The sequence below is a fragment of the Ochotona curzoniae genome, unplaced genomic scaffold (genome assembly GCF_017591425.1).
Source record: "Ochotona curzoniae isolate NIBS_2020 unplaced genomic scaffold, NIBS_Ocur_1.0 scaffold_2453, whole genome shotgun sequence".
Taxonomy (NCBI): Eukaryota; Metazoa; Chordata; class Mammalia; order Lagomorpha; family Ochotonidae; genus Ochotona; species Ochotona curzoniae.
In genome coordinates, this window is record NW_024467094.1 from 20934046 (window position 1) to 20947938 (window position 13893).

The following is a 13893-nucleotide window of genomic DNA, read 5'->3' on the forward strand; positions in this document are numbered from 1 at the left end:
AAAAGTTACATGCTATACACCCCTTAAGAGATTCTCACAAGAACTACATTCTGAAAGAGGTAAACTTTCTGCATATATTAGTCTATATGACTTAAAGCTTAAAAAGTTAATCAGTGGCATATTGAAACATTTTTAAAAAATATTTATGTATTGTTATCTGAAAGGCAGAATGTTTTTGCAGAGACAGGAGAGAGAGAGAGTCTTCCATCTTCTTTGGTTCTCAAATATATCAAAATGTTGAGCTGGCACTGTTGCACAGTATGTTAAGGCTACCACCCACGATGCCCACATTCCACATGGAAATTAGTTTGTGTCGTGGATACTCCATTTCTGACTCAGCTCCCTTTAATGTAATGGCCTGGGAAAAGCAACAAAAAATGACCTAAATGTTTGGGGCCTACCACCCATGTGAGACACAAGAATAAAGTTTCTAGCTCCAGGCTTTGGCTTGGCCCACCTCTAGAACTGGAAGATGGAGGATCAATTGACCAATTATTCAACTGACCAATTATTCAACTATTCTTTCTTTTTCTCTCCATAACTCTTTAAAAATAAACAAGAACATCTTAAAAATACTCATATATTCCAAGAGTCTAATACATAAGCCTCTAATGCTTTCCATCTGTCCGAGCAAATATCATGAATCTCCTGGACTACTGAAAAAGCCTTTCAATGGATACAACTGCTTCTACTGTTACTTTCACCATCTCTAATCCCTAGGCTCCTTTCCACATAACACCACAACAGTTAGCTCTTAAAAAAACAACAGAAAATAGGATGCTATTTCTTCAAAACTAGTCAACAGTTTCACATCTCACATGAAATGAATTACAGAAGTTTTCCATATAAAGAGACCGAATGTGATTTTGGTATTTAGCCACATGTAAGATTTCATGTCCTATCATTTTGCCCATAATCCAATACAGTTGCATGACAGTAGTCTTGTTAATAATCCTCAAATATATCAACCACATTACTTCCTGAAGATCATGGCACCCAGCTTTGCCACTTTTGAAATGCTTCTCCTTCAGTTAACCACATAGTTCACATTTCCTAGTTTATGTAGTTTATTCAAATGCTCCTTTTTCAGTAACATCTTCTCTGATCATACATATAACACCAACTTAATCATTTTTAATCCTAAACATCACTTCCTCATCCTATCTATTCTTCCATGTACATGATCATTTTCTTGTTTACTGTCTGTCTCCTCCACTAAAGTATGGGTTCAAAAAGGTAAGAAAGGCCTGTCATCATTGCATACTCAGTAAAGCTGCCTGCCTGCAATGCTAGCAACACAAATGGACACTGGGTTGTGTCCCAGTTGCTCCACTCCCCATCTGGCTCCCTGCTAATATGCCTGAAAAAGCAGCGGACTAAGACCAAGTGCTCAACTCTTGCTTCAGTCTGGCCCTACACTGGTCATGATAACCATGTGAAGAAGGAACTAGCATATGGAGGCTCTCTTTCTTCATCTCTCCCTCTCTGTAACTTTGCCTTTCAAATAAACTAAATATCTTTTAAAAAATCATCAATAAGTGTATTAAGTCCAAATTAAGTGTCCATATTGTAACTCTGCTTTTCAAATAAATTAAACATATTTTTAAATAACTATTAAAAGAGTTTTAAGTAAAAAAAAAAAAGTTTTTAGTCCAATAATAAGTGTCTATATTAACTGATGGGAAACTACCTCTAAACTCTTTGCTAGAAAACCAAAGCAAAGTCATACAGTTACAGGAAAACCAGCAATTTATACAAGTATTTTGCAAGCAAACTTACCATTTCTTTTGGACCATGGATGTAAGCATGAACTTTTCACAAGTGCTTCATCAACTTTTCCTCCTGACATATTATCCATGAACTGACGCCCATGTTCCAACGCAAGGTAGCAATCATTGCAACAGTCCCGCTCTTCAACACGTACCCAATTGCTAATTACACCAATTTTGGGAAAAGGATCTTGGTCTGCCACTCCAAAGGGTGAAAATAAATTAGTGCATTGATCTTGTAGCAACAATATTAATTCATCAGGAAGCTTTTCAGATTCCTTTAGTCCTCCATTAACTTGTTCAGAAGAAGTAGCCCTGAGAGCTTCAAAACGTTTTTCTGCTTCTTTGCCACAGTCTGTGTTGCGTCCTATGATATCTAGTTCATCTTCAAGAAATAATCCTGAATTATTTCCAAATTTTCTGTTCATGACTGCACTGAAGCCGCAGGTACATCTATACTGTGCTTCCTGCGTTGGATCTGGAATGTAAACTCCAACATCGGCACCCTTAATATTCATGTTGCAAACACAGATGCAGCAACTATCAAAGTTGCAGTCTTTAAACAAATTCATAACTGATTCTGAAAGGATGAGGTTTACGTAAAGACTGTGTGCTTCAGGGATAGAAGGAACAGTTGCAGGTTCAACAGAATTGAGGGGTCTGCATGTGGATGGGGTGGAAGCTGGTGAATACAAGTCTGAATTTTCGTATTTAACAGAACCTTGAGCACTGGCAGGTCCACCTGCTCCACGAGGAGTCCTAGGAGTCCTTGGAGTCCTTGGAGTTGGAAACCGAGGCGTGGATGGTGAAGGAAGAATTCCTGCTCCACTGTTACTAGGAGGTGCACTACTAGGAGGCATTCCAAAAGAAGTATGGGTTTGAGGTGTGTAGGCAGGGCCGTACTCTTGATCCATGTTACTTCCATCACTACTGCCACCAGAGTAAAAGAGAAAATCACATACAGGCATTACATAAGTAGTGTGAAATATAACTAGAAGCATCCCAAATGTTTCTAGTTAACACTGCAAATTATGAAAGAACAATCAGTAAAAGGTACAAGGAGTTTTTTTAGTTAATACCTTCTGGGTGATTAAAATGTAAAAAGAATGGGCAATATGAAAGTGTACAAAGGGGGTAATTTTGAACTATTTATCAACAGAAAAAATGCTCCCAAAGACAAGTAATTTAACCAGATCATTTTTAAAGGATTTTCAAAACCCTATATTCTTTTGTCAGCCCGTCAGTTCCTTCTATAAATAAAATATTATGATAAGCATTCATATACCACAATAACTAAATAGTGACAACAAACTCATACCCTTCTTTGATGAATGGCATTGTAGGTCCTGAAGGAAGCAATTCCAACTTTCCAACAGTCCAACTCTGACGATAAATACACTCTTCTGGCAATTTGATAGGTGGCAAACATTGGCTTGGTAGAGTTTTTAGCGGTGCAAACATGGAACATCCCACTAGAACTTGACAATTTTCAGGCTTATAGACATAAGAAAAATCCTACAAATAAAAATCAGAGTTATCAGCATCTAAGTATCTGGGGGGAATAATGGAGGCTGTAGGAGGAATCAACAAAAAGCGAAAAACATTTGGGCTTTTTCTCCTATTCTTTTTTTTTTTAAGATTTATTTATTTTTATTGGAAAGGCAGATATACGGAGAGCAGAGGAGACAGAGAAGAAGGTCTTCTGTCGATGGTTCACTCCCTAAGTGGCCGCCATGGTTGGAACTGAACCAATCCAAAGCCAGGAGTCAGGAGCTCTTCCTGGTTTCCCATGCTGGTACAGGGTCCCAAAGCTTTGAGCTGTCCTCGACTGCTTTCCTAGGCCACAAGCAGGGAGCTGGATGGGAGGCAGGGCAGCCAGGAGTAGAACCTGCACCCATATGGGAACCCGGTGTGTTCAAGGCAAGGACTTTATCCACGAGGCTATTGTGTCAGGCCTTTTTTCTTCTATTCTTAAAATGCAGTGATAGCAGACAAAAAAAAGTCATACACATGAATAAAACTCACATCTTGAGATTTGATTAATGTCTGTCACTCTTGTCTAAACTCTAGAGAACACAGTGGTCTTTCTACTTTTTACCTGTTGAATTTGTAGAGACAAATTAGGTTTGTGATTATAAAGTAAATTTTTTAAAGTATGCTAATGTAAAAAATAAGAGAAAAATAAGTAAGGATGTTTTTAAAGCATATATATGAAAGATGTGTCATCTGTCAACTTTATGCTTTCTCTCTATAAGTAATTTATTCTCTACATACACACATTCTGAATAGTGTTTGATAATTCAGTCCTCAAATTTGTAAACTACAAAACTATAATCACTATGAAAGGGTTTTTTTTTAATATTGCAACAAACTAATTATATAAGAAAATTAAAAAGCGAATTGCTTTTCTAGAAAAATAAAATACTTACTTTAACTTCAGATGGTTTTGGGCTACAGAATCCCTCATCAACTTCAATTTTGAACTGTGCTCCTACACTAGAAGTATTTCCTTCTAGAACAGTTCCTCCAGGTGTTATATCCATACTTCCATACTCTTTATTATTCATATTCATTGGGGAAAATCCCATAATATGTTGTTCCAATGATGGTGGTGTAGGATACATCTTATGAAGATCTGCAGTGCCTATATTTAATAAAGCAAACATCTTAATATGAGACCAAAAAAAAAAAGGAGAATCAGTTTTTTTAAAAAGGGAGTGGGAATTTTAAGATTAAAAATTTGCAAATTTATGCTATAAACTACTAAATACTAAAATTAAAATAGACATGAGACAGCTGAATAGTAATCTATAGCCATTTTTAGGTGTATAGAACCCAGTTGTATATAAACTAATAATTGTAATGTCCATGTAGAAGTCATAGGATGTGGTTCAGAACTTGCACTCTTTTTTTTTTCTCTCTTTCTTTTAACATGTTGGTTACACAATACCATGTCAACTAATTCCATTACGTTATAAATTGTTACTGATGTAATGTCGGGGCTTTTAATTGATTGGGATGATACTCTGTCGGCTCTACCTTCAGACCAGAGACAATCTCCTCAAGAAACGGTTGAACTTATCTGGACAATAAGATGCTGGACTCTGCTTTGTAGATGCTTGCAAGGAAAGAATCTCAACTGAATTTGAACTGTGGTAATGCAACAAGGTGGAAGAATCCACCATGGGTGGGGGGGTTTGGGGAGGGGAGGGTGGAATCCCAGTGTCTATAAAACTGTGTCACATAATGCAATGTAATCAATAAAAAAAATGCAAATTTATCTGGAACAGATATAGAAAGCTTACTTATGCAAGATAACGGGTCCAGATTTCCTGTCTTTGATTCCTTGCAGCTGGCCTTATCATCAGATCCATTTGCTGATTTTTTAGATCCAGGCTATTTTTAAAGAAAGCAGTACATATTTATCTGAAATTTTACATTCAATATTATCTCAAACTAGCAATTACCCAGACATAAAAGAAAATTCACCATCAAAAATATTTTGTATCTGCAAAAGTCAAACACACACTAAGTTTCAAAGATAGAGACAAAACAAAACCTTAAACAATCACTGACTCCCGATAAGTTGCTCTGAATAATGACTCAATAAGCCTTCTGATTGACAGAGGAATAAGCTCCAAATAACCCAAATTCTCGAAACATAAAGAAGAATAAGAAACAATTAAAAATCTATTAAAATAAAGAAATCTGCGATAAAGGTCTTAAAACTGACATCAAAATTGCTTTGTAGTAAAAGATACTCCTAAAACATTTGTCCTTTTAATTTAAAGACATGAACTTTTCCTATATAATCAACAATATCTCTCAATTTTCCCCTTTGAAATAAAATGTATTCATTTGAAAGGCAGAGTTACAAAGGAGAGACAGACAGAATGAGATCCGGTATACACTAGTTCACTTCCCAAATGTAGCCCCAACAGTTAAGGATGTGCCAGGCCAAAGCCAGGAACTTCATCTGGGTCTCCCATAGGTGTGGAAGGGTCCAAACACTTGGCCTTTCCCTGGCACTCATTAGTAGAACTGGATGTTAAGTGAAGCAGCTGGGACACAAACATAAACCCATATGGATCCACTGTCATTGCAGGCAGTGAGTTTACCTGCTAGATCACAATTCCAGCCCCTGAATTTTTTTATGTTTTTACATTCTTACAACATTCTTCTTACTTTTCTAAACATACACTAATAGGTAAAACTAAGCAAAACCTTCAGAAACCTAATGACAGGGTAACAGGGTTCTTAACTGTAAACAAGTTTTAACATATTGACCAAAATAAGTTTTATTATCACCAATCTATCACCAATGTTTTTAGTACTGACATTTGTAGCCTGTCTTCTATTAGTCCCTTTGAGGCAAATATGCAGACTGAGTTCTGACTACCAACTTCTTGCTTCAGGGGAACCACAGCTGATACAGGAATGCTAACTAAGACAAACTTATCAAAGAATTCAAGGATTTATACTCATGTAGTACACAGTGCCCTGGTAAATGTTTCATTATGAGATAATCAAGTATGGCTATATCTGAGATATATACACAAACAAATATATAGGCATATATATGCTTTGTTATGGGATTTGGGGTAAAAGTCTATGTACAGTATATTTACCATACACACACACACAAATACGCATATGCTGAGAAGGCAAAAATCATGTTATACAGGACAAGACCAAAAGTACCACTGAAATTTAGAAGCAGATAAAAAAGGAATTCCTCTTCATAATAATACAGCACTCGATTGATTAATCTGCCAGACTTGACTTTCTTGGCCAACTATTTCTGTTCATTTTTGTTTATTTATTTGCAAAAGAAAGACCCCCAGAAACAGAGGAAGATCCAGAGCTCCCATCTAAGTTATACCCTAAATGCCCATTATAACCAGTTTGGCCAGGGCCAAACCCAGGAACCAGGATCCAATTATTTGAAAGGAAGCTGGAAGCAGGAAGAGCTTGGTACCGAACTGAGGTAATTCAACATGGGACATAGAGTCTTAACTTATAGGCCAAATGCCTGCCCAGAGAATCTCATTTTTCTGAATTTTAATTACTTTTATGCTTACCTTTCTATACAAATGAATATTAAACACTAAATACGAATTCTTTCTCTTTTACTGTTATGGTGTGGACCTATCTTATTAACAAAACATGCAATTTTAGTTTTAATTACTTATGCATTCTCTAAACAAGTCAATTTCGTAGTTATTTCTCAAGTTAGAGGATTAAAAAAACGGGAAAATCTGCTTCCTAAGAACTACAAAAAAGACATGACAGAGCTCAAGTCAAGCTGAATCACATGTCCTTCAAAAATACTAACAAAAGGAAGACAATTCAAAGCTTACAAGTGACTCTATAAACATGACATTAAAATATAAACTAAAATCTTATTTTAAAATATCTTATTCAACGATAAACCATTACTCAACACACAAATAACTTCTGAAAAACAAAAACTTAAATCAAGGAAAAAAATTCCCACCATTCTAATGATTAAGAGAATATACTCACTGTTAGTTCATCTTCATCAGAATTGAAGAGATTATCAAGGTCAGTGTAAGAGACAGCAAGGTCTGAGTCATAAATCAAACTGGTTGATGGAGGACGAGCATGACCAGTTGGGCGCGGAACATCTAGATGTGTTAATCAGAAACAAAACAAAAAACTCTACTACTGACCAAGTAAGTATCATTCTATTTATTTAAATTATATACATAACTTAGCTTTTATGGAAATTATTTCTTTTAGAAAATCTAGAATTTTGCTGCTATTTTTTCTGATAAAATGTTGTAAATAATGGTGGCACCTTAGTGAGGAAGCTCACTGCCAAAGGCCAGATGAATACATTAACATAGCTAATACTTCCAAAATGAATTCTTAAAATTATAAACAGTTTTAGGACAACAAATTAAACACACATATTTTTCTCTATTTTCCTGAAAGGTAATGACAGTACAATATAATGACTAATGGCTCCAGCTCTTGAGTCAGAGTAATTCAAGTCTAGGTCCAACACTAATGGCATGGTTCTGGGCAAGTTATTCAACTTTTCTATGCCTCACCAATGATGTGTATACCAAGAATTAAATATGACAGAATGTAGGTAAAGTCTCCCACACACTGCCAGGCATTTAATCAATAAATATTATCTTTAAAAATTTTTATTATTAAATTTTCTTTTTAAAATTTTGGCAAAAATATGATTGTTTCAGAAAAAATACAAATAAAAATTAAGTTCTGCTATATTTCCAGAAGAGAAACAAAAACAATTTTGAGCCTGATATTTAACTTTGCAAGTAATTCTCTAAATGTCAAGTTATTTCAGATAAATCCCTTTTCCAGTCCTTCTCACTTAGAAATAACTTTGAAATTTTAGAGTACATACAAATCATCACAGATGGGTAAATGGTACAGTCTTCAAGTACCTGGGTTCAAGTTACAGGGCTATTTCCAACTCCAACTCCCTAAATGTATATTCTGGATGGTAGTTGTTGACAACTCAATACCTGGGTCCTAGTCACCCATAGAGGACATGTAAGGACTGAGCTATAGGACTCTTAGTTTTAATGTGACCTAGAAGTTGCTGTTACAGGCATTTTGCAAAGTGAACCAGCAAATGAGACATCTGTGTTTCTCTGCCTTTTTGAAGAAACTATTTAAATTATCAAGGGTACTTAGTAAAAATTAAGATTTTAAAGCTCTATTTGAGATGCTCCAGAGTATGATAAATGGTCTACATTCCTTAAAAAAATAAAAAAAAAAATTCTTCCATGCACTGTTTTACTCTTCAAATGCCTGTAATAATCAGGCTGAGCAAGGCTAAAGGCAGGAGCCCTAAACACAAATCAGGTCTCCCCTATGAGTGGCAGTGATGAAAATGCTTGAGCCATCATCTGATGCCTTCAAGGTGCGCATTAGCAGGAAGCTGGGTCAGAAGCAGGGGAGACAGAACTCCAACTAGAAACACCAATGTCATGTGTGCAGCTCAATCAATCAGCAGCCTAACTCCTGCACCAAATACTTGCCCCAATGGTCCACATTTAGAAAAACCTGCACCAGCGGCACAACAAAAAGATAAAAAATTTCCATCATCTGAGGAAATATCCTAAGAGAGGATAAATAGGCTAAATAAAACCATTTATTTCATTCATTTGATATGCATACATATTGTTGAATGACTGAATTAAGCTACATTTGCATGACCTCACATACTGTTTCCTGGTGAGAATAATTAAAATTCAAACATAATACACTTTTAAAAATACAAAAGACTACGATGGTTACCATGATTGAGTTTAATAAATTTTTTTAGCTTTAAATGGTATGAAAAAATGCACATGCAGCAGAAACTATGCTTTGAACTGTGATCTTCTTCTGAACTGGCGACACGTGTCGTGATCCTCCTGTAATGAGGGGCATCCGCAGTGTGTCACTCCTCCCATTCGGCCACAAGATCACAAGGCCAAGCAACTGATACGCTACAGTATACTATGTTACCAGTGTCTTTTGGAAAGAGGTAGTTCATAAACTATGGACTATGACATACTCAACACCTCATTTTCTTATTTCTTTTCTTTTCTTTCTTTCTTTCTTTCTTTCTTTTTTTTTTTTGTTGTTGTTGTAGAGAGAAAAGTTTATTTGCGAAAGGACCAGGTAAGCAGGGAAGGCAGAGGGAAGGGGAAAGCACCTCCGGAGAGAAAATCAGGAGGTGGGGTGCCTCTTGAAATGGGAGGGAGAGAGACACCCAACACTTCATTTTCTAAATGCATAATACACATGTATATGTGACACACACATTATATATATATATCCTACTTAATAACCATTTACTTTCTATGTTCGAGTCCAGAAGTTTCAGATTACACATACAAGTGAGATCACAGAGTGTTTTATTTAACATAATGTACTCCAAATTTACCTATATTGTGGTCATAAAAGACAGTATGTCCAATTTTAGCTTTAAAAAGCTAAAACAGCGGTCTGCATGGTGTTGTAGCAAGCTAATACTAAGCCTGCAGGATTTGTACCCCATAAGTGCCAATTCTAGTTCTGCCTACTCCACTTCTGATCCAGCTGCCTGGAAAAGCAGCAGAGGATAGCCCCAGGCCTTGACCATGTGGGAGACACAAAAGAGGCTCCTGGTTCCTGGCTTCAGATTGCCATAGCTCTAGCCATTGTGGCCATTTGGGAAGTGAACCAGCAGATGGAAAATCCATCTCTCCTTTCTATAACTCTGACTTCCAAAGAAAATTAATAAATCTTTAAAAAGTAAAACTGAAGACTGAATTACATTATCTATTAAATATGTGTATGTGTGCATGTATATGTATGTGCGTATGAATAACACAATTTGGTCACTCATGCATTGATGAGTATTTTGACTATTGTTAATAATACTGCAAAAAAATATGAGCCAGATATCAGTATGGACAAACTGATTTCAATCAGCAGTGGAACTATCACATCATATGGCAGGTATTTTTAAAATATTATCGAACATACACATTTTGAAAAAACTGCAGAGATTTAAGATTTTTGCACTAAAATGAATCTTCAATTTTCCACGAACTTTCTCAAGTATGTTTATTATTGTGACTTCATGAAGAAACTCCACGTTACTTTCCACGATGGTTATCCTAATTTATATCCTTACCAACAATGTATAAGGGAATTTATTCTGTTCACAAAGAAGTGTAGTTAAGAGATGTTTATTCTGATACAAAACAATTTGAATCTATGTATTTTTTTGGAAGCCTACATTTCTATGAACTTTTTAAACAACCCTTCTCTCCTGCTTCTCTGCATCCTCATGAATACTTGTTATCTTTCACCTTTTCCATAATGTCTACTTGGTATCCCACTAGAGCCTTTACTTACACTTCCCTGATGGTTGGTCACATTGAGGATTTTTTCATACACCCATTGGCCATCTATCTGCAGTCTTTGTGAGAAATGTCTAATCAGGTCCTCTGTCCACTTTTTAATCATACCGTTTTCTTGTTATTGAGCCATGTATCCTTTATGCTTTGGATATTAACCTTTTATCAGACAGTTTTCCACAGTTGGCAAACAGTTTCCCACTTCATAGGTTGTCTCTTCAATCTGTTGACTGCTTCAATTACTATGTAGAAGTTTTTTGGCTTGATGTCAAATATGTATATTTTTGCTTTTGTTGTCTGCTTTTGGAGTCACAATCAAAAAATCTTTACAAACATCAGTGACATGCAGCTTTCTACCATCTTTTCTGGTAGCAGTCTGTAGTTTCACATATTAAGTTTTTTATTCATTTTAATTAATTTTTAATGACTTATTCATTCATTTGAAAGGCAGAATTAAGATAGGGAGGTACACAGTAATTTTCCAGCTGCTGGTTCACTCCCTGACTCCCCAAATGGTCATACTGTCTGGAGCTGGCCAAGCCAAAGCCAGGAGCCTGAAACTCCATGTCCTAGTCTCCTCTGTGGGTACAGGGTTCAGGCACTTCAGCCATCTTTTGCAATTTTCCCAAGGAGCTGACTGCAATAGAAGCAGCAGGACTCAAACTAGCATCCACACAGATGCCAGCACCACAAACAGCAGCTAAACACATGGTGTCACAATGCTCGCTAATTCAGTTGGTTTTTATATATGCTCTAACAATCAAATTTCATTCTTTAATATGTGGATATAATTTTCATATACCACCTACTGATCAGATTGTCATTTCCCCACTGTATGCCCTTGGCATGTTTGTTGAGAAATCAGTTGACAGTAAACGTGTGGATGTATTTCCAGGCTATTTTGATCCACTGGTATTTGTGTCTTTCTTTAAGCAAGCACCATGCTGTTTTATAGACAGCTTTATAGATTTTTCAAATAAGGCAGTGTGATGCCATTATCTTTTCTTTCCCCCTTCAACTTTGCTTTGAGAAGGTAAGTGTATGGATTCCTGGTTAAGAGACCACCTGGGGGGCCCACCATGATAGCATAGTGGTTAAAGTCCTCGCCTTGCACCAGGATCCCAGGTTCTAATCCCGGCAGCCCTGCTTCCCATCTAGCTCACTGCTTGTGGCCTGGGAAAGCAGTTGAGGATGGCCCAAAGTCTCGGGACCCTGCACCTGCATGTGGGAGGCCCAGAAGAGCTCCTGACTCCTGGCTTTGGATTGGCTCAGCTCCAGCTGTTGTGGTCACTTGGGGAGTGAACCATCAGATGAACGATCTTCCTCTCCGTCTCTCCTTCCCTCTTATGTATCTGCCTTTCCAATAAAAATAAATAAATCTTAAAAAAAAGAGAGAGAGAGAGAGAGAGACCACTTGGGATGCCCACATCCTTTACTGGAGTGCCTGGGTTGAAGCTTGAGCTTCATTATCTGATGCCAACTCCCTCTACTACACAAACTGAGAAGTAGCAGGCGATGGCTGACTTAAGAAGATTCATTCTTGGGGTTGTGTTCCTGGTCTCCAGCTTCAGCCTGACTCAGCCCCCAACTTCCATAGCCATTCAGTGAAAGAATGGAATAGGAGATCTCACTCTGTCTGTTGCTCAAACAAAATAAAACAAAATAATTTTAAGATGTACTTGAATAAAGACTGCTTTAAGTTTTTTGTACTTCCATCTGAATTTTAGGATTTTTTTTTCAACCTCCACAAAAAAATCTTACAGTATCTTTGATATAATTAAATTTGTAGGTCACTCTGACAAATAACCCAAACCATTCAAACAAACTAGTTAGAATCATCAACTAAATAAACTTAGTGAAAGCTCATTTATTCTTTGTTCAATTACACTTTTCCTTTTCTTCTTTTTGGTTGTTCACAGACTGACCCTCTCCTGTCACTCAAATGTTAAAACAAAACCTTTTCCCAAAAGAATTTATTTATAACAAAAATAAGTTCCTCTACACTCAATAAAAGTGTGGGTGGGGCTTGGCCTAGCAGATAAAATGCCCGTGTGTCTCTCATATATCAGACATGGGATCAAAGAGACTTGGGAACAACATCCCAGCTCCAAATCTTGAATCAAGCTTAATACACATGTATATATAACACACATGTATATTTTTATATATATATATATATCCTACTTATTAACCATTTGCTCCCTATGTTGGAGTCCAGAAGTTTCAGATTACACATACAAGTGCTAATACATAACCCTGGAAAGCACAAACTATGGTTCCAGTAACTGGATTCCAACAACTCACATAGGAGAGCTGGACTGTGATCCTGGCTCCAGGTTTCAGCTTGCCTATTTATTTCCACCACGGTGAGCATTTAGGAAACCAGAAAACAGTAACTCTATCTCTCAAAAAATTTTTTTAAAAAAGGTTAAACGGTATATAATACTGACTATAGCTAATAAAAACATATTTTGCTATTAGAAATTGGTAAGTTTTACATTTTCTTACCACAAAAGATTAGGTAATGCAAATATCAGCTACCCAGATCAGTGATTCCACTGTGTGTGTGTGTGTGTGTGTGTGTACACATATGCACATGTATATATCAAAACATTAACTTGGAGTTATGATGCCTCTGCCCCACAGAGTCCCTGGGTTAAATTTCGGTTCCTGTAGATCCTGGAATGTGGCAGTACTAACCTAAACTATCTTCCCACCACTCATGTGGGAATCTTGGACTGAGTTCCTTGCTATGGACTTCAGCCCTGGGCCATCACAGCTATTGCAGCTATTGTAAGAGTGACCAAATGTTAGATGGGAGTTCTTTTTCTCTCCTTCTGTCAGACAATTAAAAATAATTAATTGTAGTAAAAATTATGCTGTAAATTAAGAATATTCACAATTGTTTCAATTAAAAATATAACAAATAATTGTTTAATGAATGTTTAACTGTGTCTATCTCATTCAAAAGGGGCAGAGGTTAGATACTTTGAAATAGCATCTCGTCTACTACAAAATAGTGCCTACACACTTAATAAGAATACTTACTGAATTATATTGCCCAAGAAACAGCTTTCCGAAACTTGTGTGAAAAGGAAAGATGCATTTCCATAAAGCTTAATTTAAAAAATGAGTTTTTACATGTGAGAGATCTTAGGTGATGATTTTATCCAATCTTTGCATCTTAGAGAACCTCTTCTATTTAAGACAGAAGGTGGTTGGCATTTTAT

General features: G+C 36.5%; 1 protein-coding gene across 2 annotated transcripts in view; it reads right to left on the reverse strand.

Annotated features, from left to right (window-relative positions):
- Positions 1-13893, reverse strand: part of MED13 (mediator complex subunit 13) — a 95682-nt gene that overhangs the window by 34761 nt on the left and 47028 nt on the right. The window contains exons 12-16 of one of the 2 annotated variants that reach the window (XM_041000802.1): positions 7296-7417; positions 5075-5165; positions 4199-4413; positions 3088-3284; positions 1780-2696 (exon numbers count right to left, since the gene is read on the reverse strand). In XM_041000802.1, the coding sequence (XP_040856736.1) occupies positions 1780-2696; positions 3088-3284; positions 4199-4413; positions 5075-5165; positions 7296-7417 (1542 nt within the window). Of the gene's footprint in view, positions 1-1779; positions 2700-3087; positions 3285-4198; positions 4414-5074; positions 5166-7295; positions 7418-13893 lie in introns of both variants that reach the window. The other variant, XM_041000801.1, reaches the window with a different exon arrangement.